The 23,239-nt window shown below is 37.6% G+C and overlaps 1 protein-coding gene across 2 annotated transcripts in view; it reads left to right on the forward strand.

Annotated features, from left to right (window-relative positions):
- The window catches only part of LOC149185153 (adenine phosphoribosyltransferase 1-like), a 129,030-nt gene extending 106,530 nt beyond the window's left edge, over positions 1-22,500 (forward strand). The window contains exons 5-6 of one of the 2 annotated variants that reach the window (XM_089417780.1): positions 2,455-2,513; positions 22,066-22,500. In XM_089417780.1, the coding sequence (XP_089273906.1) occupies positions 2,455-2,513; positions 22,066-22,119 (113 nt within the window). In that variant the 3' untranslated portion in view covers positions 22,120-22,500. The remainder of the gene's footprint in view (positions 1-2,454; positions 2,514-22,065) is intronic. The other variant, XM_089417781.1, reaches the window with a different exon arrangement.
- Positions 22,501-23,239: the final 739 nt, after the last annotated feature.

Below are 23,239 nucleotides of genomic sequence, written 5' to 3' on the forward strand. Positions count from 1 at the left end.
GTCTAAAGTCAGTGTTCACTTTATAATTTAACATTGACTTCATCACTTATAAAGTCACTTTCACTTTATAAAGTCACACTTAGGAAAATAATTAGTTTGGACACTTTTCCCTAGGTAGAGACTAACCCTTGGGAAACCAATTGTCCAAGGTACATTAAAAATCAACAAGTATTAGTGTGGACAACATACCCCTTGATCGTTTTTGGTCATAAATAATACAATTCTCGCATTGGGCTCACAATATTTTGAGCTAGATTTGGTAAATAAGATTGTTGATTTTGTATATACAATAATTTTAACAATGTGTTGTTAAAGATAATGAGTTTAGAAGGAAATTTAAGTGATATTAATGTGAAATAACATTCTTACTGTGTAGTGGAATTTGGAAGGGGAATACAACTGAATTTGTTTGTTGTTCCTTCAAATTTGGAGAATTTTGAACTTAATGATGAAAAGAGTTAAATATAATGATTTAGGTGCTAACATCCTAGTGTTCTTAATGGTGGAGGCAATGTGGAAGCAAATCCTTGAAGGATACAATATAAAAAATAAGTAAAAAATTATTTGAGGTGAAGTGATAACTCCTAACCCTAAAGAATTTTTTGGCTAGTTGGCTGCAAAGTAAAATTTCGTTACACATATGTTGATTCAAATATTCTAAAGAAAATATAAACATGGTGACTAAGGAATTTGTTGGAAGAGGAAACAACAAACTCCAACATTAAACTTTTTAGCTCTACTTTTGTATTATGAAAAATCGTGTTAGTGAACTTATATGACATGTGCTGAAATTGAAAGAAATAATGTAGAGGTTAGTGCTTCGGGTTAAACTACTATAATGCTTTATGCTAATATTAATTTTGCATATGAGAGATGATGTGTTGAAGAATGTGGTACATGAGTATGTTGATGGAAAAGCATCTTCAAACTGGCCTAGTTGAACATTCATTGCAACATTAATATAATCTTGTCTCATGTTTTCTCAACTCTAGTGTGTTTTGAGGAATTTGTATGTGCTTTAAAACTAGTAGTGGTATTTGTCAACTTTGCCTAAACCTTGTGATTGGAGTTTTTTCATTTAGACTCAATGCCATTGATATTTGTACTAGATAGTGGTCTTGTAGAGTAGAGAAGATAAATAAAAGAGATGGAAAAAAAACAATTTGTATAAGTGGTCTTCAAATAGTTAATTTTTCCTTTTTTTTTTAAAGTTTTTATATCTATAAAATAGAGAGTTTGATCCTTGAAAAAAAGGAAGAATAGTAAACAACCTAAAGGTTGATGCCAACATGGCACCCATAATTGATTTCCTAATGAGAAGCTATTGAAGTAGAGACAACGTTCCAACCATTTATTAGCAACATTGACAAAACTTAAGCTATTTTTTCTAGAAATATTGAAGTGCCCTTGATGAGTCATTTGGAGAATTCGAATCAATAGGCAAGCATTTTGGTAGGCAGTATTTTTGTAGACGTTGACAAACAACATAGGTTCCAATTGAAGTTACCTTGCTAAGGTATATTTGAGAAGGTAACATCAAGTGTGAGGTGTCTTGGAATGTGAAAGTATTATTCAATAGAAATTCCTAGAGAAAAAAAGTATTAAAATTGTTAGTCTAGAATGAAAATCAAGTGAGCATTACTACATTAGAAAGAGGTCATGATGAAGGTTGTGAAGTTTAAGGAGGAGGGCTTGCATCACCATAATGATTAAATTCTATGCATGAATTGTCAATGAACTTGAATTTTGCGGACATCATATTTTGCTTGGTGAAAAAACTTTCTTTAAACATCTAAAATTTACATTTGTACATTCAAACTAGGTTAGTTTTGTGAAAATGTCATCATTCTAAGCATAATAAACTTTATTAGAAGATGTCAATTGGGGAATAAAGTAAGAGATTCTTGTACTTTTGTTGGGTTAGAACAAGTTGTTTATCCAATTATGGTCATTTATAGCTGCAAAATCTCAATCTTAAGCCAAGAGTTGATCCCTAGTGGATAAATTGATAGATTTTAACATTTGCAATGTTAATATACAATAGATTGTTGTATAACTCATATGGTACAAGAAACGAAATTCATATTCATCATGTTTAGATATGTGCCATTTGGTTCTAGAATCTTAATTCCTTTAATTGGGTATTGAAAATTGAAAATGTCTTGTGCATGAACTTGAAACCCTAAAGCTCTAAAGCTTTCTAATGGTTGATTTTAATTTATTGTTTAGTTTAATATTTGTCTTGATTTTAATTTGCATTTACATCTGATGTATTAAAGCTTTTCATTTTCAATTTTACAAAATTGTTCTTTAATTGTTAACTCTCAATATGTTGTCCTCAATCTTTGTCACTGAAAGTGGGTAATGATATTAGGAAGATTTGAAACATTGCAAGACAACCTCTTTTTGATTTAGTGGATAGTCAACTTATGTAAAATATACGCTACTTGGCAGAGCGTGTTGGCGCTGAAGTTGTTGAATGTGCATGTGTTATTGAATTGCCAGAGTTGAAGGTCAGTGCATCAAACCTAAGATATTTTTCTTTAAATTAGTTAAAAGAATAAACAAATTTATATAAAGTATAAGAAGCATAGGATTAGTATTTTGTTTATATGATTATTAATTTTATAGATGTAGAATGATTCTTTGGATATTCGTATTTTCACATTGGGCACACATTTACTCGTAAATCCTATTGACTCCATTTTGGAAAAGGAAGAAAACATCATACTTGTATTGCAAAAAAAGATGCAGTAACCATCCCTACAAAGTGTAGATGCTAGGCCATCATTACATCAAAATAGTCATTCCTATGCATACCCAGGTAAGTAGGGAAACATGAATTGAATTTTAGCTCCTATGTTTACCTTTTCATACAATAAGCTCCTATTTTTAACTACATACGCTACTGTATTGCTAGCCCAACTTTATATCACTTCTCTATCTAACTTGATCCATTCTCAGGCCAATTAATTGCTCAAATTGCTAGTATTTAGGGTAGCTAGATTAGAGTGATTTCTCTTTACTTTGATAATTGCTTGTGTTATTCTTAAATTCAATTTGATGTACTTGTAGTTAACTTCTTCTTTACTTGATTATTATAGTGTTCTTATCATCAAACAATTACCAAACTATAAAGATCAATAAAACAAGAGAACACAACATATAGGCTGCAAGCCAGGGCCAAAACCTCTCCCTTTGAGAGGAATACACACAAGAATTCTTCTCTTCTTTTAGAATCTTCAAATGACGAATTCTAAGACCTAAGACCCAAGACAAAGGCCTCTCCAAGACCAAGTCAACCTTCCTTCTTGATGATCTTTCCTTACACAACGTCCAACAACAAACTTCGACCTTCCAGCAACTTCTTTAGCAACTTTGACCCTCAACAACAATTTCTGCAACTTTTGTTAAAATTTGAAAGTTCTATGCAGAGAATTGACTGTATTTTGCAGAAAACTGAATAGAACTGAATGTACTATGCAAAAAATTGAATGTACTTTGCAGAAAGTTGAATGTACTTTGTAGAAAATATTAGAATATATTAGAATATTCCTATTTAGCATTTAATGCTCATTCCTTTTAGCTGTTACTATTTATATTCTTTTAGCAGTTTCTTTGATGAAACTGAGTGTTTCTATATTCTACATAGAAACCTGATGTTTCTATTATTGTAAATATCTCTGTATTATGATTGAGCTGTTTGCTCATTCGAAATTAATTCATTGAACATTCTTTTATGGTATCAGAGCAAGGTTAAGAGATTCTTCTTGAACAGTAATTCTCTTTGCATCGTAATCTCTTGAGTCCTTTCTAAGGTCGAGCCCTCTGTAAGCCAGGCAGCCTTCACTGAGTCTTAGCCTCAGCTTTGCTCGCTGTGATAAAAGCTTACAGTCGTCCATCTCGATACAGAAATGGATTCTTCTCTTGCATGATCATTTTATTAAAGAAATAACTCTGTGGCGGTGAATGTTTTCGTGGGAGCGGGATTTTTTTTGGCTGGCCAGTTTTGCTTGGAATCGCGGATCCGGCTATCTTCTTCTTCACCGGGCGGCTACTCGACCACACCGTGGAATTTCCCAGCATTCGTGATCCAGGTGTTTTTCTCTCAAATCTCATTTGTCTGTTTGAAAATCGGAGTTGTGTTTTGAAAAGTCGATCTGCGGGCATCTGTCATTTTTTAACTACTGCTAAAACGCTGTCAAACTCGTGGATTATGTACCTGAGGATATATATTTTGAAACCCGTGATTTATAAGTCAAACCCGTGATTTTGAAACACCCGTGGATTTATAAGTCAAGTGACGTGCGTCAAACCCGTGTGCGTTAAACCCTTGGAAGTATATTTAAAAACCCGTGGTTCATTGTATTTCACGTAAATTGTGTATTTTGCAAACGCTGTATTTTGCAAACACCGTTACGTAACCCGTGGTTCAGTGTATCTCTGTCATACGCCTGTGGTTCATTATATCTCTGTTATACGCCCGTGGCTCATTATATTTCACGTAACCGGTGTATTTTGCAAACGCTGTATTGTTGCAAACACTGTTACGTAACCCGTGCTTCATTGTATACGTGTGTGATCACTTCAATATCAAGCGTATTCACCTGTGGCCTTTATATACACGTCTATAAACATAGCTGAGACGGGACGTGCAGGTTTGATAACTCACGTGGTTCTATTTCAAGCATATGACCTGTAGCTGAGCGTGAAGTAACGTGATGCTTGGATAGCTCACGTGGGCCATTGTTTACATCTTTGTGTATTTTCTGTGGGCCAATTTGATACCTGAGAAATATATATATATCAGTGCCCACAAGTGCTCCATTATTGACAGGGAGTCTAGGTTAACAGTTGCTGTTGGCCTAGAAGATCATGGTTTATACAGGCTACTTGACACCGGTGACTCTTCAGAAGTGGCTCTAGCAGCACGTATTACTATTGTTTTAGACAGCAGAGATATTCTTTAGCAGGTCAAAGTCTGTTCTTTAAATTTTCACCAGGATAAACAGTCAGCTACATTGTTCTTGTGTGTCATACTTCTGTATTTTCTTTGTGAAAATGGCCACACTTACCAATCTGATGTTAGAAGGAAATCAACGCTTTAATGGCAGCAACTATAACATTTGGAAACAAAGAATGTTGACCATTTTTGAGTACAGGCGTCTTGATCAACTCATTTTGGGCAAAGAGCTTCGTCCAGGTACAGCCGGGACCGATCAAGATAAATTTGATGATCGAAATCGAGAGGCTGTTATGCTTCTCAAGCTCTCTGTCGCTGATGATCAGTTACCATAGATCCCTTCTGGCAAGACAGCTGCTGAAATCTGGCAACAGTTGAAAGAATTGCATGAGACATCTGATAAAAGCAGAGCTTTTTTTCTCAAAAATCAGTTGTTCTCCATCTTGATGGATGAACATATGTCTTTACAAGAACATCTCAACAAAATTAAAGACATTCGAGATCAGCTCGAAGCCATTGGTCGGACCATGGAGGAAGAAGATATGGTAGTCATTACTCTGAAGAGTCTACCGAAATCTTATGAACACTTCATTGAAACGCTCAACATTACCACCACAAATGTTGATCTGAAGTTTCCAGATTTATGTACCAAACTTCTGCAGCAGGATCGGTGGAAACAACAGTTTGGTAGTAGTGCTTCATCAGTGTCCTCGGAAAATGCATTTTCTGCAAAATATCAGTCCTCTCAGCCTTTTGATCCTGCTAGGAAGAAAAGTGTGCAGTGTAATTACTGTCACAAGTTCGGTCACACGAAGAAAGATTGCCGGCAGAGGATTGCTTCTGAACAGAGGAAACAGGGCGGGCCACATCAGACAGCAAATGTTGCAGAACATTCCGAGCAGACAGAGTCTGCCTTTTACGCCTTTATGGCTAAAAGGTCTTCAGATCATGTTCCTTCCTCTGCATGGTACATTGATTTTGGCGCATCACGTCATTTTTCTCACAGGCGTGACTGGTTTATTGACTTCTCACCTTTCAGTGATTCCGTGGTATTTGGCGGAGGTGAAAAGTACACAGTAGCTGGCAGAGGTACAGTTCAAATTCAGTCTGGTGGGCGCACACTTATATTTCTGAATGTATACTATGTTCCTGGTATGGAAACTAATCTGCTATCTGTCAGCCAGATTATGAGAAATTCGCCTCAACTTGATGTAGTGTTCAGTACCCACAAGTGCTCCATTATTGACAGGGAGTCTAGGTTAACAGTTGCTGTTGGCCTAGAAGATCATGGTTTATACAGGCTACTTGACACCGGTGACTCTTCAGAAGTGGCTCTAGCAGCACGTATTTCTCCTATCAGCGCTCTATGGCATCAGCGATATGGGCATCTCAATATGCAGTATCTCTCTCAGCTCTCTAGGGAGGGACTTGTGTCTGGATTACCTGATATTCAGACTCAGCAGTTGGGGGTATGCAGCGCCTGTCAAGCGGGAAAGCAACATCGGTCTTCATTCCAAAATGGGGAATCTTGGCGCGCATCTAAGGTACTTCAGTTACTTCATGCTGATATTTGCGGACCTATGAATACAGCTTCTATCACTGCTTGCAAATATTTTTTACTTATTGTAGATGATTTCAGTAGAAAGATGTGGGTATATTTTTTAAAAAATAAATCTGATGTTCTTAGTACCTTTCAGAAGTTTAAAACTTTAGTGGAGAAAGAATCTGGTTGTAACATAATGACCCTTAGGACAGACAATGGGGGGGAATTTTGTTCTTCAGCGTTTGCCAACTTCTGTGATATCCATGGCATCAAACGTCAATTAACCACTCCTTACACTCCTCAGCAAAACAGTGTTGTCGAGCGTCGCAATCGCACGGTTGTTGAAATGGCTCGTTCCATGCTACAACACAGGAGTGTTCCAAACAAATTCTGGGCTGAAGCAGTATTTACTGCTGTTTATCTTCTTAACAGATCACCCACTCAGGCTGTTACAGGGAAGACTCCTGAAGAGGTTTGGTCTGGCCGAAAGCCTAAGATCAGTCACCTCAAAGTTTTTGGCTCAGTTGCATATGTTTGGATTCCAGCTGCTAAGCGATCTAAGTTGGATTCCAAAAGCCAGAAACTCATGATGACAGGGTACAGTGATCATCACAAGGCCTATAGGCTGATAGATATAGCCATTGGTCGCCTTAGCTTCAGTCGGGATGTAGTATTTGATGAAGACAGAGGATTTTTTCAGTCTTCTTCTTCTAAGCAGTGTTCTGAGGATCAGTCTCACAGTGTTCTTCTTCCGGTCGGTCCACCTGATGGGAGGGATGATGTAGCATCAGTATTTGATCATACTCTATCTGAGCTTCCTCCAGAAAATAACCCTCCTCTTGCGGCCCCTATTGTTCTTGAGTCTCCTCCACCTCCTCCTGATATTGGTTCCTCTACTTCTGCTATTACTTCTTCTACTATTCGACCAAAATGGTGGGCTAAAACCATTGGTGATCTCCGGGATGATGAGCTCCTTGAAGGCAGAACTTCTAGACATAAGAGCAGACAACAGTCTACAGTCAATTTTGCTCTTATGGCTAACCTGCACAGTACTTTTGAGCCTCAAACCTATTCAGAGGCTAAGGGTACATCTGAGTGGGAACAGGCTATGGAAGCCGAATTCCAGAGTCTTCAGAAGAATCACACATGGACACTTTCTGATCTTCCTGCAGATAAAAAACCCATAGGCTGCAAATGGGTGTATAAAGTGAAATACAAAGCTGATGGAACCATAGACAAGTATAAAGCTCGGCTTGTGGCTCGAGGATTTTCACAGAAGGAAGGCATCGACTATGAGGAGACTTTTGCTCCTACAGCCAAGATGAGTACCATAAGGCTTGTTCTTGCCTTAGCAGCTCAGTTCAATTGGAAAGTTCATCAGATGGATGTAAAAAGTGCTTTCCTAAATGGTGATCTCCAAGAAGAAGTCTACATGACGCAGCCTCCAGGATTGAAGGTTGCTGGTCAAGAACAGAAAGTGTGTCGGTTAGCTAAAGCAATCTATGGATTGAAACAAGCTCCTCGGGCTTGGTACATGAAAATTGATCAGTACCTGATAGATCAGGGTTTTCAGCGGAGCCCTTCTGATGCAAACCTGTACATCAAGCATACTGGTGATGATATCTTGTTTGTGGTTGTCTATGTGGATGATCTTATCATTACTGGCAGCTCTGCACATTTGATCCATGGGATCAAACAAGATTTATGCAGAACTTTTGAGATGACAGACTTGGGGCTTCTTCATTATTGTCTGGGGGTTGAAGTTTGGCAGACTGAAAATCAGAGCTTTCTCTCTCAGTCCAAGTATGCCAAAAATCTTGTGGACAGATTCAGAATGCAGGATTGCAAACCGGCCACGACTCCTATGGAACCAGGGCTCAAACTTTCAGCTCAGTCATCCTCTCCCCTTGTGGATGAAACTTTATTCAGACAATTAGTGGGCAGTCTCATCTATCTTACTGCTACCAGACCTGACATCAGTTTTGCAGTAAGCTACATTTCTCGCTTCATGTCCGCTCCTAAAGCTGATCATTGGCAAGCAGCAAAGCGTGTGCTACGATATGTGCGTGGCACTTCTGATTATGGCCTCCTATACACTCGAAGTTCCAATCCTATTCTCAGTGGTTACACTGATTCTGACTGGGCCGGTTCGGTTGATGACCGTAAATCTACAGCTGGGTATGTGTTTAATCTAGGATCCGGTGCTGTTACTTGGACTAGTAAGAAGCAACAGGCAGTGGCTCTCTCCTCAACAGAAGCCGAGTATCGGGGAGCAGTTAAGGCATCCTGTGAGGCAGTTTGGCTTCGACGTATGCTGGCAGATATGCATGTTTCTCAGACAGGGCCTACTTCTTTGTTTTGTGATAAGCAGGGAGTGCTCAAACTTGCCAAGAATCCTGTCTTTCATGAACGAACAAAGCATGTGGAAACTCATTGTCACTACATTCGCCAGCTTGTTGAAGACGGCTCAGTTCAGTTGCAATATGTTCCCACAACAGAGCAGCCTGCCGACATCTTCACCAAGCCTCTTGGTCCTGATAAATTTGTAAAATTCAGAGGGTCTATTGGTGTTGTAAATAGATTGAGCATTAAGGGAGGGTATTAGAATATATTAGAATATTCCTATTTAGCATTTAATGCTCATATCTTTTAGCTGTTACTATTTATATTCTTTTAGCAGTTTCTTTGATGAAACTGAGTGTTTCTATATTCTACATAGAAACCTGATGTTTCTATTATTGTAAATATCTCTGTATTATGATTGAGCTGTTTGCTCATTCGAAATTAATTCATTGAACATTCTTTTAGAAAACTGAATGTACTTTGTAGAAAACTGAATGTACTATGCTGTTACAATTACTTAGAATGCAAATTTCTTCTTCACAACTTTTCAGAACAACAACTGTAGATAGAACATAAACTTAAGGATCATATGAAGACAATGAAGCACAAATATGAGACACTAAGAGTTAGGTCCAATGATCAGGGCAAAACCCGCAAGAGGAAAATCCAAATGATTAGTCTTCTATTAGATTTCTTCAATTGTTCAACTGAGTACAAAGAGAGAGAGGGAATGAGAATGAATAAAGTCACCATTGTTTGATCAACTTGCAGTTGAAGTGCTCTTGCTCTTCGCTGGAAAATCTCCTCCTTCTCTTGATTAGATCTTGCCCTACACACTTGCTCCAACTCTTCCCTTGCTCTTACTCTTCACTTGCTTTCACAATTCTCTTGCACACACTCAACTCTAGCTCTCCTTCATGACAATGAACATGTTACTCTCAACTTTCACTTGCTCTTGCTTAAAGAGATGAGAAATGAGAGTTACAAACACACTTGCTCCAACTCTTCCCTTGCTCTTACTCTTCACTTGCTTTCACAATTCTCTTGCACACACTCAACTCTAGCTCTCCTTCATGACAATGAACATGTTACTCTCAACTCTCACTTGCTCTTGCTTAAAGAGATGAGAAATGAGAGTTACAAAATGAATTCATTCTTTGAGCGAATAATAAGAGAATTGAATTCCATGAGGGAGGGGTTACTTGAGGAGAAGCGTAACTCATCTCAAAAATAGAGAGAGAGGTACACTTGTCTTGAGGAGTTACAATTCGAATTAGGGAGAGAGAGAAAGTATTTGGTGAGAGTTACAAATCGAATTGAATGAGGGAGTTATAAATGCATTTAACGAGAAGTTACACTTTTGTCATACATTGAATTAGTGAGGGAGAGTTGCATTCTCTTAAGTGTGGAGTTACTACTTTATTCCAAGGGAGAGGTTCAATTTGCCATGTAAGGGATTCTCAATTTAATTTACTTATTTCATGAGAGAATTCTTTTTTATTAATCCATTAAAGGTGAATGACTTTAGACTATTTTATAAATAATAATATCATAATAATAATAATACTAGTAAGGATAAAAATATTAATTCTTGACTTGTATAATCATGATTTATTTGATTTTAAAGTGGATTCCATATGTTGAGATCATCCTTGATCATTTAGACATGACTTTCTATTTTTGGAAAGTCACTCCGACTTTCTATTTTTGGAAAGTCACTTCCAAATTGAGACGTGACTTATTCTTTTTGGAAAGTCATATTAGAATTGTTAGAAATGAAATTTTATTATAGGTGGTTCAAACGTAACTAAAAGATATGATTTATTCTAGGAGAAATTCATCCTTGAGCTGTCAAATTTTAACAACTTCATCCTAGCAAGTTCAAGAACTTCGATTTTGATGCAGCTTCACAACTTTGACCTTGATGCAACTTCACAACTTCGACCTTGATGCAACTTCACAGCTTCGATCTTGATGCAACTTCATAGCTTCGACTTTAATGCAGCGTCACAATGTGACCTTGATGCAACTTCACAAATTCGACTTTGATGTAGCTTCACAACTTTGAATTTGATGCAGATTCACAACTTCGTTGCACATTAGAGAGAGAGAGAGAGAGATAAAGACCCAAAACTTCGATACCAACGTCTTTCCTGAACTTTGCTTTCCTTTTAGACTTCTCCTTACAATCAAACTTCTTCTATTGCTCTTTTGCATGTCTTGGATGTATTCTTCAAATGAGGTGGAATGTTTCTTATCTATAGGCTTCCCAGGGGTATGAATTGCCTTCATGAGATCGACTCGATTTCTTATACGCTGACTTGATCTTGGAGGGTCTTTTGACACAATTTGGACTCAAATAAATTCTTTTGACTTGTTACAAGATGCCTAATGGGGTCTTTTTATATATGACAATGATGCTATTGACTTCATGACTCTATGACAAACCTTAAAAGCACACAATGGGTTCTTGACCTACAAATAAATTGACCTCGAGCATGAAACCCATGCTATAAAATAATAATAATAAATTTTCTTTTCTCTTTACATCAAATACATAAAATCAAAATTACATAAGACATTATTAAGATCGAACCTAGTTACATTTTCTAACACTTCCTCCTAACTAGGGAGGTATTCATAATACATACATGGTACATGGACATTCTCATATTATAGAATTCTCATGAGAAAAGTCGGATTGGTAAGCCATCTCATAAGCTATCTTCTTTGCTTATATTAATGCATCTCATTATATCAACCAACATTGTCATATAGCAAGGTATTGACTAACAAATCTATTTCTCCACTAGATTAGAGCACAACGCTGGGGAGACAAATGATTTATAGACACCTTCATCTTGTCTCATAAGGCACATACTGCATCCAAATGTTCAAGGTATGTCCTTTTAGGACCATTCCCATCTTGGATTTATACATTGTCATGGAATCTCCTCTTCGACTACTCTTGCCTATTAGATGCCCTACCTCATCCTCAAAGAGTATCAAATTCAGATGGTTACCCAATCCTCCATTCTTTCTTCATAATATGAAGACAAGAATGATGTGTCTATCTCTCGCTCTCAATTAGGTGTTTCTGGTGAAAACACCCTAGGGCTTTGGGTTAGAACCCCAACAGAGCAGAAGCAAACTACAACAAGAAATACTCAAACAACGCAGAGAAGATGCTTATATTATCAAACTACGTAAGAGTGATCGTACCCGGATTTCCTTCGTTCAAGTAGGTCCCGCAGGGTTCAGATGCTCTGCAACTCCCGATGTCCTTCAAACCTGAAAATCATTCAATTCGAACATACATAACAATATAGAAGTAAAGCATATTCACGAAATTGACTTAATATCATATAAACAAATGATTGATCATACATCAAAACGACATTCATATATGAATTAAAATATAATTTGATGTATAGACATAGTTAATTTCGGAAACAAGACAACATTTCTTTTATTGCAGTAAGCTATAAATAACATGGCGAGAATTCACCTGAGTCTTTCTTTGGCTCCAAGCGGAACCGTCCTCCCGATTTGTCCTATCCCAACCTTCAACAATCTTCTTCCATCACCAACACTATGATATCTCAAGCAAAAGGAAGGATATCTATAATCAAGGAAACAAGGGTTTCTTGAAGCTTGGGGAAGTGTATGAGGCACATGGATTCATCCGACTCAGTCAGGGATAATCTCATTATAATAACTCTATCTGTTCTCCTCCTCCTTAAGGCCTTCCCATAGAGGTTTATTTATACCTCTCCCAATTAGTTTTATAGTTGGGAAACAGTTGGGCCACGAGCCATAGGAGGTAATCAACAGGTAAAACCCGTGAACTCTGCCCAAAATTAAGGAAATTTAAATTTTAAAGTGTTTTAATACATATACGCAGGTTGGGTATTGACTGACCTGCGTGTACACGGTTTTAGCTCAGGGCAAAGTAGCGTACAGGGAATAAAACATTGTTTTTTATATATTTAGACCAAGTTTGGAAGGAGGGGTTGCCCTAGGCCATAAACAAATCATCATATATACCAAGAGTGGTGAATGGTGCTATAACACTAGGGAGGATCTACTCATTCCTATAAAATGAATATACCCAAGCTCCCTCTCAACTAGGGACTTGTTGCCAACAACAACTATCTGCTCCTCGGTGGAGATATGGTGCTATCAGCTGCTTGTAGGGCTCTTCCTTTCTGCAGCATCATGTCATAGATGAACTTCAACTTCTTCATCATGGATCCAACTTCTTCATGACTTCTTTGTAGGGATTTGACCATCTTTTACATCAGTTCCCTTCAACGAAACATAGTGTTGAACCACTAGACATGTCATCCTTTTCTTCATCAAAAATTGACCTGCTTCGTCATCATTTGACTATCCTCACATTGCTACCTCTTCCAAGTCACATTCCTTCCAATATTTTTCCATCCAATTCTACGTGTTCTAGTTGTAGGTGAATTTCTACAACCCTCCTTTAGTAGCCCTATTTTAACCCATCCAGATGCTTTCTTTCAAAAATCAAAAAGTAAACTTTAAAAATATACTTACCTCTTCATAATGGCCTTTTGTCATAGTATTAACTTCTGCAACATTAACATCCCGCATACTGTACAAATCCATCTCCAAGATGTTTACTATCAAGGTTCTCCTTTTTCATCATATATATCATGGTCTTCATACCTTCTTCATTGAGATGTCATAGCTAGTCCTTCTAATTGTCATCAGATGTTGATTACCCATCTTATCTCAAGTGACTACATCTTGACGAACTCTTCTTCCAGCTTTATCATATATGGATTCTTCGAGATTTCAATATATAGTTCCTTCATCATAGGAATAATGGTTGCCAATCGCCTCATTTTATTCACGAGGTCATATAATGTTTGATTCTATCTTGTCATCATGTAGAAGAGTTCAAGGCATATTTTATTTATGACTTCATGTATCATTGATAAAGAAGAGTTGTTGAGATGTTAGTGTTGTCATTGATGGCCATATGGATTGAATATAGCATAAGCACTATATATATATATATATAGAGAGAGAGAGAGAGAGAGAGAGAGAGAGAGAGAGAGAGAGAGATAATCCCAAGAAGCGTTGGACCCAAGGAGCAGTCCCAAGGAGAAAAAGGAGTATTACCAAAGAGAAGAGCGAGAAGCAGTTCAAAAAGAAGCCATCGGGAGCCAAAGGAAAGCCATCGGAAGCCAAGACCAAGAGCCAAGACAAGCCAAGGAGGAGCAGATCCAAGAGAAGACCGCATATGCCCAAAAGAAAGAGCCAAAAGTGAAGAATAGTGATATCGGAGAAATATCATATCATTTTTTTTATATCGACGTTTTTTTTTTAATTGTGTGTCACCACTCGTAACTTCGATCTCCGATCTTCGATAAGACCTGGTCACTGACTTTGATCTCCGATGTGCGATATGGACCTTTGATCTTTGATATGTGATATGGACCTCCGATGTGCGATATAGGACTTTGATCTCCGATGTGTGATATGGACCTTCGATCTCCGATGTGTGATATGGACCTCCGATCTCCGATATGTGATATGGACCTCTGATCTCTGACTTTTGATATGTAGACTTGACTTGATCTAAGTTAGCGATTTAATTACTAAATCACATCTGCCACTTTATCAGAACTTTTGAATGGCACCTCTGATTGCCGGTTGTGGATATTGGGCACAGACCTGATTGGTTTTATCACAACGGTTTCAATATAATATCACGTTGGTCTAGTTGAAACTTTCCTATATCGCAAGATTTGAAGGCTGTGTCATGTTAAAGCTTCCGATACAAATCCCCGATATCCATGTGGTCCGAATGTACGAGAGTAAAGTGATGATGTGGCATGTGGGACCTCCCAACATCCATTATAATATGGTTTCACATGTTTAAATGTATTCGTTTGATTAAAAGCTATGGCCCCTCCTATCTTGCTATTATAATATGGTTTCCGTAACAATGAAACTATGTTATATTTGGTCGATTACTAACAAAGACCCCTTCCGACAGCTATTCAATATATTTTCAATGTGCCACCTCATGCACAAGTCGGCCTCTCCTCTAATGAACATGTCTTCATTTATTGTCGAAACTCGTATAAACACAAGTCAAATACTTCATTTCAAGTATCGATTTGGTGAAGATCTATCACAGAGAAAAATACACAATTCACAACTCGTGAACTAGGAACACTGAGAAGGAATTGAAGAATTAAATTGTTTGGGGATATCTGTTCTAGAGCTTGGAAATCGGATTTGTAGAAAACCTGTGGCTCGGATCGGGGAACATTTCAGTTTCGGTAAAGCCCAAATCTGTGGGACATTTCAGTTTCAGTGGAGCGCAAATTCGTAGGCAGTTCAGTCCCGGTGGTCCTTGTGATCTCTTAAGACTACTGGAGGAGGCTTAGTGATAAAAAGGGTGAAGTAATATTCAGACTATCTGTGGAGGGGAAATAGCTTAAAGGCTCGGAGTTACAGTCACCTGTGGAGCTCAGACTACACATCGGATCTGTGATTACTTTAAGGACAATCACTTGTGTTTATTGGGAGCTCGGACTATACTACAATGAATAGAGAGCTCAGACTTGTGCAAACCTCGAACTAGTAAACAATTTGAGAGACTCGGATTAACAATGTCAATTATGGAGGGCTTGGACAAACATCCTTTGGAGTTAACTCAAGATAGTCGTCTTGAAAGAAGGCTCGGACCTATTGCTTTGAAGAAACTCAGATTACAGTAGTAGCATTTAGAAACATCTTGTTGTTGAAGCATTGTGAAGACTTCCTTGGAGAGTTCTTGAAGAAGCCCTTGAAGAGGCTTAGAGCAGGTGCAGAACTTGGGCTGCCTATTGAAGACACCTTTAAGGTTTTGGAGATATTATTGGAGACTATGATGCGTTGAAGCAATCATGAGGTGACTTTGGAGATATTCGTTTCGGAGACATGAAGAGCAATGGAGACACTTTCTAAGAAGACAGTGTTGTCATTGATGAAGTAATTTGGAGGAGGTATTGTTCACGGCTCCCAATGTCTCATTGAAGAAGACATTGGGCGCCGTGAACAATTACTAAACTTATCTTGGCGAATTGAAGCTGAGGGTTGGAGCCCTAGAGGTAGGAGCCTCATAGAGACAAGGTTGGTGCTTTGGAAGATAGGGTTGGAGCCCTAGAGGATAGGAGTCCTCAAGAGACAAGGTTGGAGCTTGTACCAAAGATAGGGTTGGAGTCCTAGAGGTTGGTGCTTGAAACTGACAAGGTTGGAGCCTTGGGAAGTCCAAGTTAGTGCTTGGCAAACTATAGGTTGGAGCCTGGTGGATTGAAGCTTGGTGTCTTCATCTAGGGTTGGAGCCCTAATTATTATTGTACTTGATTTATTGTAAAGAAGAGGATCATAGTCCTCATTATCTCTGATTAATAGAAAGATTTATTCTTATTGTTCATTTTGTGTTCTAATTATAAGTGATCTAGCTGGTAAAAATAACAATTGAAAAGAAATATTGATTCAGCCCCCTCTCATTGTTTTCAACAAGAGTCCCTTCTTCAATCATGTTCATGAGATAGAGCATTCTGACCATTCTATATGCAATTAAGTAATGGAATGACTCTTTCCATCTGTTAAAGTTAACAAATATATGCATACCTCCTCCTTTATGTGGTCATCTAGGCTTCCTTCAAGAACGCCCCTTTTCTTTGCTTGAAGATGAAAATGCTTCAACGAACTTGATACGCTGCACTTCTATATCAGCATACCTTCATCGTTCTGAATCATGGATTCCACACTAGGTGGAATGTGACGCTTCTTCTAAGTAGAGGTGAATCTTTTAACAAAGATTCCAAAGGAGGATTGTGATGATCCTTATTCTGCAAATGCTTCTTCCTAATGATGATGAGATGTGACAAATTCTTGTCTTCCTATCTTGCTAGATGACTTGCTTTGACCATACTAACTGCTACTTTGGATATCCATCTATTATTCTAATGATGATGTCATGAGCTACTTCCTTTATATCATGTAAGATGACTGTTTCAACCAAATCCTTTTCATGCTTTTAGAATGATGTCATCTCAATTATGCTATAATGCACTTATCATGCTTCCTACATGTTGAAAAGTGTAACTAGGTTCGATCTTCATAATATCTATTGTAATCATGATTTTATGTATTGATGAAAAGAGAAAAATAAATTTTATTATTATTATTATTATTTTGAAGCATGGGTTTCATACTCAAGGTCATTTTATTTATAGGTTAAGCACCCATTGAATGTTTCTTGGGCTTTTGTCATAAAGTCTAGGAGTCAAAGGAGTCATTGTCATACATGTATGACCCCCTTGGGAAACTTGTATCTTGTAAAGAATTTTTTTGTAAAGTCAAAAGTGTCATAAGGACCTCCAAGACCTTGCCAAACAAGTCGGCCTGCAAGAAGGATAAAGTCGGCCTCATGGACAACAATTCGACCTCCTAAGAAGCCTATATTTAAGGGAACTTCAACTTAATTTGGAAGGATAATCCGATCAAGCAAGAAGCAGTTGGATCTCCTCAAGAAAGAAGCTGGAGAAGGACGAAAGTCAAGGAAAAGAAGAAGAGAAGCAAGATCGAAGTTTTGGACCTCTCTCTCTCTCTCTCTCTCTTGTTGGGGTTTCCAAAGTAGTTGCTTGACCGAAATTGCAGAAGTTGTTGGGGAAGTCGAAGTCGTAGAAGAAACTACTAGGGAAGTCGAAGTTACAAGAAAAGTTGCTGAGAAGTTGAAGTTGTTGGAAGTCAAAATTGTTGCTAGGTTAAAATTGTTGGAAGGTCGACGTTGGTGGAAGTTGCCGGGGGTGAATGTTGTTAGGGGTCGAAGTTACTAGAAGTTGCTAGGTTGAAGTTGTTGGAAGTTGCTAGGTCAAAGTAGTTGGAAAGAAAAGTTCATCAAGAAGGAGAAGTTTGACTTCATCTTGGAGGGGCCTTTGATAAGGGTCTTAGGTCTTGGAATTCGCTATGTGAACATTCTATAAGAAGAGAAGAATTAACATGTGTTTTCCTCTCAGGAGGAGAAGTTTTGGCCCTGGTTGATAGCCTATATCTTGTGTCCTTTTTTCTCATTGTTTGGTAGCTGTCTGATGATAAGAACACTAATTATAATCAAGTGAAAGTAATAATACATCAAAAGCAGTTATCAAAGTAAGAGAAGAGAAATCATCTAAAGTAGCCGCCCTTAGATTTCTCAACATGGTATTAGAGCTAAGGTGGCTACATCAAGGAAAGGCAACTTGAAAATCATAAAGGACTAATTCACATCATAATCAAGGAAGGAATTAAGGAGCATCAAAGAGGACTACCCATCTCATCTCAAGGATCATATCATCTAGAAGGATCAACACTTTGGAGAAGAAGACCTCAAAAACCCTAGCTCATTCGAAGAAGGATTTTGCACGTGAGGCATTCTTGGGAAGCTCACACATTCTACAATCATCATCCAAGGAAGCAAAAAGAAGCATTGCCATCATCATCAAAGGAATCAAGACTATCTCCCTCTCTTGAAAATGAAGCACTGTCATCTTTGAAGGAAGACATCTTCAAGAAATCATCATCATCAAGAAGGGATCTTCGATTATCAACATCATCAAGAAGGCATCAAGTTGAAGATATCATCTTCAAAAGGAGAATCTTCACTTGACAAGTAAGTGTTTTCATTTATGTTTGAATCTGCTATCAATATGACTTCATTCTGCAAGAAGAGCAACAAACGGCTGGGTCATCAAATTTCCTTGCATGCAAAAAGCAGATAGATTTGATCCTCACGGAGAATGAAGTTATCGAATATGTTAAAGATTCAGTCTCCAAGCAATCTCAAGCACTATTAAAATTATTGAAAGGGGAAATAAGGGCTCAAAGAATCCTCACAGAATCAATCAAGGATTCCCTCATCCCTTATGTAGCAAAGTTGGAGAAGTCGAAAGATATCTATGAAAAGTTGGTAGAATTGTTTTCTATAAGCACCGTAGGAGAAGTCATATCATTGAGAACCTAACTGTACAAAATGAAGGTATCAAAGGAAGAAGGGGTAGCCTCATGCCTTATGAGGGTATCTTAAATAAGAGATCAACTATAAGAACTAGGAGAAATAATGTCTGATAATGAAAAGACCATCGTTGTGCTCACTGCACTTCATGATGAATGGGGCAACTTTGTATCAAGTATCTATGGAAAGAGGGAAGCCACTCCATTTAATAAACTTTGGCCATTATGTAAGATTGAAGAAACTAGGTTGCAGGCAAAAAGCGATGTTGATCTTGTGAACAAACTCAAGCATATGCAGTTATGGCTAGAAAGAAAGGAAAGTTTGATCCTCAGAAGAAGAAGAAGCTTGACATGTCAAAGATGAAATGCTATGAATGTAATGAATATGGGCACTTTAAGAGGAATTGTACTAAATTCAAAAGGGACAACAAGAAAAGAAAAGATAGAAATGAAGTCAATATCACCAAAGAAGTGGAAGAACCTGAAAAGAAGAAGTCAAAGGAGGAGGAAGTGAAATACCTTTATTATGACTGAAATAACCTCATTCACTTTGTCTATAAGAAGATAGTAGTCATGATGGAAAGCATCACAAGTATGATAGGATGCATTATCGTTGAGATAGAGATGACATCATCATAGAAGCATGATATAGCTAAAGTTGAAATTTATATAAAGCAATCATCATGATAAAACGGAAGTAAGTCATGGTATCTTCTTTGAAAGCATGAAAAGACAACCAAAATAGTAGTACATATGGTTGGACAAAGTCATCTAGCAAGAGAAGAGATAAAAGAGGTCATCATTATTAGAAAGGAGCATTTGCAGAATGGGGATGATCAAGATCCTCCATTAGAATCTTCATAAGAAGGTTCACCTATATGTAGAAGAAGCAAGTGCCTCACAGATAGTCCACGTTCTGCCTTGTGTGGGATCCACTGGTAAGGTATGATGACGAAGATGTGAAACATGTTGAGTTGGTTGAAGTACTTTTATCTTCAAGCAAGAAGAGGAAGCTACTAGAAGGAAGTCTAGATGACAAAAAAAAGGAAGCGGTATGTATATATTTGATAGATAAAGTCATGTCATCCTATAGTTGTAGATAGCATGGTTGAATGCTCTATCTCACGAGCATGATCAAAGAAGAAAGATCTCTTCCATTAGAGTGATGCATGAAGGAAAGTAGACAATGTGTCTTGAACTCTTGTACATATTGACAAGATGAAATCAACATAATATGACCGCACAGAGAACTTGAGGTGGTTGACAACTATGGTTCCTATGATAATGGAACTATGGAAATCCTGAGGAAGTATTATGTGAAGAAGATGAAAGAAAAGTTCATGGGAAGATGCTTCTATAAGATAAGATAAGTGATCAACATTTGATGTCTAGGAGAATTAGCTATGACATCTCCATGTAGAAGGTATGAAGACCCTGATATGTATGACGGATAAGGAGAACCTTGGTAATGTATGTCTTGGAGATGGATTTATACATGTGCAAGATGTTGATATTGCAAGAAGTTGATGTCATGACAAAAGACCATCTTAAAAGAGGTAACTTTGAGTTGATGTTCCTTTTGATTTTTGTAAAAGCATCTGGTTGGGTTGTAACAAGGCTACCAAAAGCGGGTTGTAGAAAGTCACCTACAACTAGTACTCATGAGATTGTATGGAAGATCCTCAAAGAAACATGACTTGGAAGAGGTAACTGTATGAAGGATAGCCAAATGTGGACTAGAGGATCACTCTCCGATGAAGAGAAGGATGACATGACTACTGGTTCAACATTATGTTCCGTTGAAGTGAAGTGATGAAGAAGATGGCTGATGCCCTATGAAGAAGATCTAGAAGATGAAGGATCCATAATGAAGAAGTTGAAATTCATGACATAATATCGAAAGGAGGAGCCCTACAAGATGCTGATAGTACAATAATCTCCACCAAAGAGCAGATAACTGCTAATGGAAACAAGTCCCTAGTTGAAATGGAGCTTGGGCAAGTCCCTAGTTAAGAGGGCTTGAGTATTTTCCTGTTATAGGAATGAGTATATCCTTCCTAGTTGATAGGCAGAGACACACCATTCTTGTCTTCATGTTATGAAGAAAGAATGGAGGATTGGGTAAGCATTTGGTTTCCAATACTCTTTGAGGATGTGGTAGGGCATTCAATAGGTAAGAATAGTTGAAGAGGAAATTCCTTGAGGATGTGTTAATCCAAGACAAGAATTGTCCTAAAAGAACATACCTTGTGAACATCAGGGTGGGGTATGTGCCTTAAGAGACCATGAAGATGGTGTCTATCAGTGATTGTCTCGCCAACATTGTGCTCTGATCTTGTGCACTTCGTTTGTATGCTGATCCCAAGCAGTGAACTCTAGCTTATTTGTTGTTACTGATTCTCCCTTTTTATTCCATATTTGACAAGTGTATAAAACAGTAAAACTCTTGGTAACAGTACATTACAACCTATCAGCTGAATACACCCCAGTTAACCTTTTCATGTTCGAACTTTGTATTGCTAATGTTTCTCATATTTCCATGATCATATATCTTATGCTAACTAGGTTAATCGCTTATTTATTTTTGTGATATGCAAAGGTCCAAGCAAGATCTTATAGACATTTAATTATAGTAAATCTCATGGCAAAAGCTGACGTAGTAACTTTTTCTGGCTTTTCATCTGATAGCATTTGTTGTTATTAGAAAGTAGATGACATGGTCTATTTTGTGGCCAATCTTTACTGGAGTTTATCTCTTTTGACATGACTCTATCATGATACTAAGTTCATCTTTTATGGAGCTGCTGCTTTTCAGCACATATACTGGATTTGACACGGTATGAAAGATCCAGAAGGGATTTGTACAACTTCAAGCTGAAATAAGTTTAAAACTCCAGTTGAAGTCATGAAATCTAAATTTGTTCCTCTTTTACCTATTTGCAGTCTGATTCTTTTCGAAAGAAGCTAACGAGGTTATTACTTATGTATTCTCGCTAATGAGTCATGACAGCAACTATTCATTGCTTAGCATCTAGTTTTTAATTGCATCACATCTCGTCAATTTCTTAGGAAATATGAGGTTCTTCTGGTTGATTTTTTGCTGTGGTTAATCTGCCCTAATTTTCATAGATGCAAAAACATAAGTGCTTCTATATCATCTCTACTTGACTGATCTGAATTGTATTTCCAGGGCCGGGAGAAGTTAGGTGGGAAGCCACTCTTCATCCTAGTAGAGTCTGCTTAATTGACCTGGAGCAAGTGAACGTACTTTTTAGCAACAATCCTTGAGCCTTATTGAGAAAGGATTAATATGTAGGAAATATTCTTTCTACTGCACGAGTTGTGGTGATCTGGATCTTTTAGGAGAGGTCAGCAGCCTGAGCGAAATTGATTTATCTTTTCGTAAAGGTTTGTTCAGTAGAATTGCTACTTTTATGGGGATCTGCTTTGATATAAAGATCATATTATTTATGCATTATGATTATTTCACTTTGCTTTGCTGCAAAGATGTAATTAGGCCAGATATTTTTCTTTTCGCAATGATGTAATGAGCCTGGAAGCATAGGAATGGTCTCCTTGATGTTTGAATTACTGCTGAAAATTTTATTTACCGTCATTTCCTCTAGCTCTTACATTCTAATCATCAATCTCTGCTTCAAGATATAGACTGGTGTGTCAAATTTAAACAGCTTGCATGTCTAAATAAACAGTAGAAAATTGGTATTAAACAAATGTTAATTACCCTTGTAAAAGTAAAGATCATAGAAACTCGGAGTTGGCAACTTTCACTGTTTTCTTTTGTCATGCTGTTTATTATAAATATGAAAACCATTCAACTGTATAGGCAAAATGTCTTCATGGCAGTGATTTGCTTATTGAATATAAGTGTTTTTTCTTTTTACTTTTTTAACTGCTTTCAGTGGGTATCGGTGGTATAGAAGGCACACTTCCAAACGTTATATGTGCCATAACAATCCATAAAGGCCAAAAAGCTGCATTTGAGGTGTTTGCCAATTAGTTTCCTAACATGTTACCAAAATTTAGTCAAGGATGCTGGATTTCCAATATTTGCTTACAATTCAAACTAATCTTCCTCAGTCTTGAACGCAATTTGGAATTCTCCTTCCAGTTGGTGTAACTTTGTTTTGTCCACATTTCACTAATTTGGAATTCTCCTTCCAGTTGGTGAAACTTTGTTTTGTCCACATTTCACTAAACAGATTCACGTGGCATGAGAAACAGCTTAGGTGGTGTAACTTATTTTGTCCACAAGTCAATAAACAGATTCAGGTGGCATCGAGAACAGCTTTACCTATATCTGCTAGGAACCGCATACCATCATTTATGGATGGCATCTTAACTAA

Source organism: Pinus tabuliformis, chromosome 3_2 (assembly GCF_031772625.1).
Source record: "Pinus tabuliformis cultivar Carrire ecotype Pingquan chromosome 3_2, CPIR1, whole genome shotgun sequence".
Taxonomy (NCBI): Eukaryota; Viridiplantae; Streptophyta; class Pinopsida; order Pinales; family Pinaceae; genus Pinus; species Pinus tabuliformis.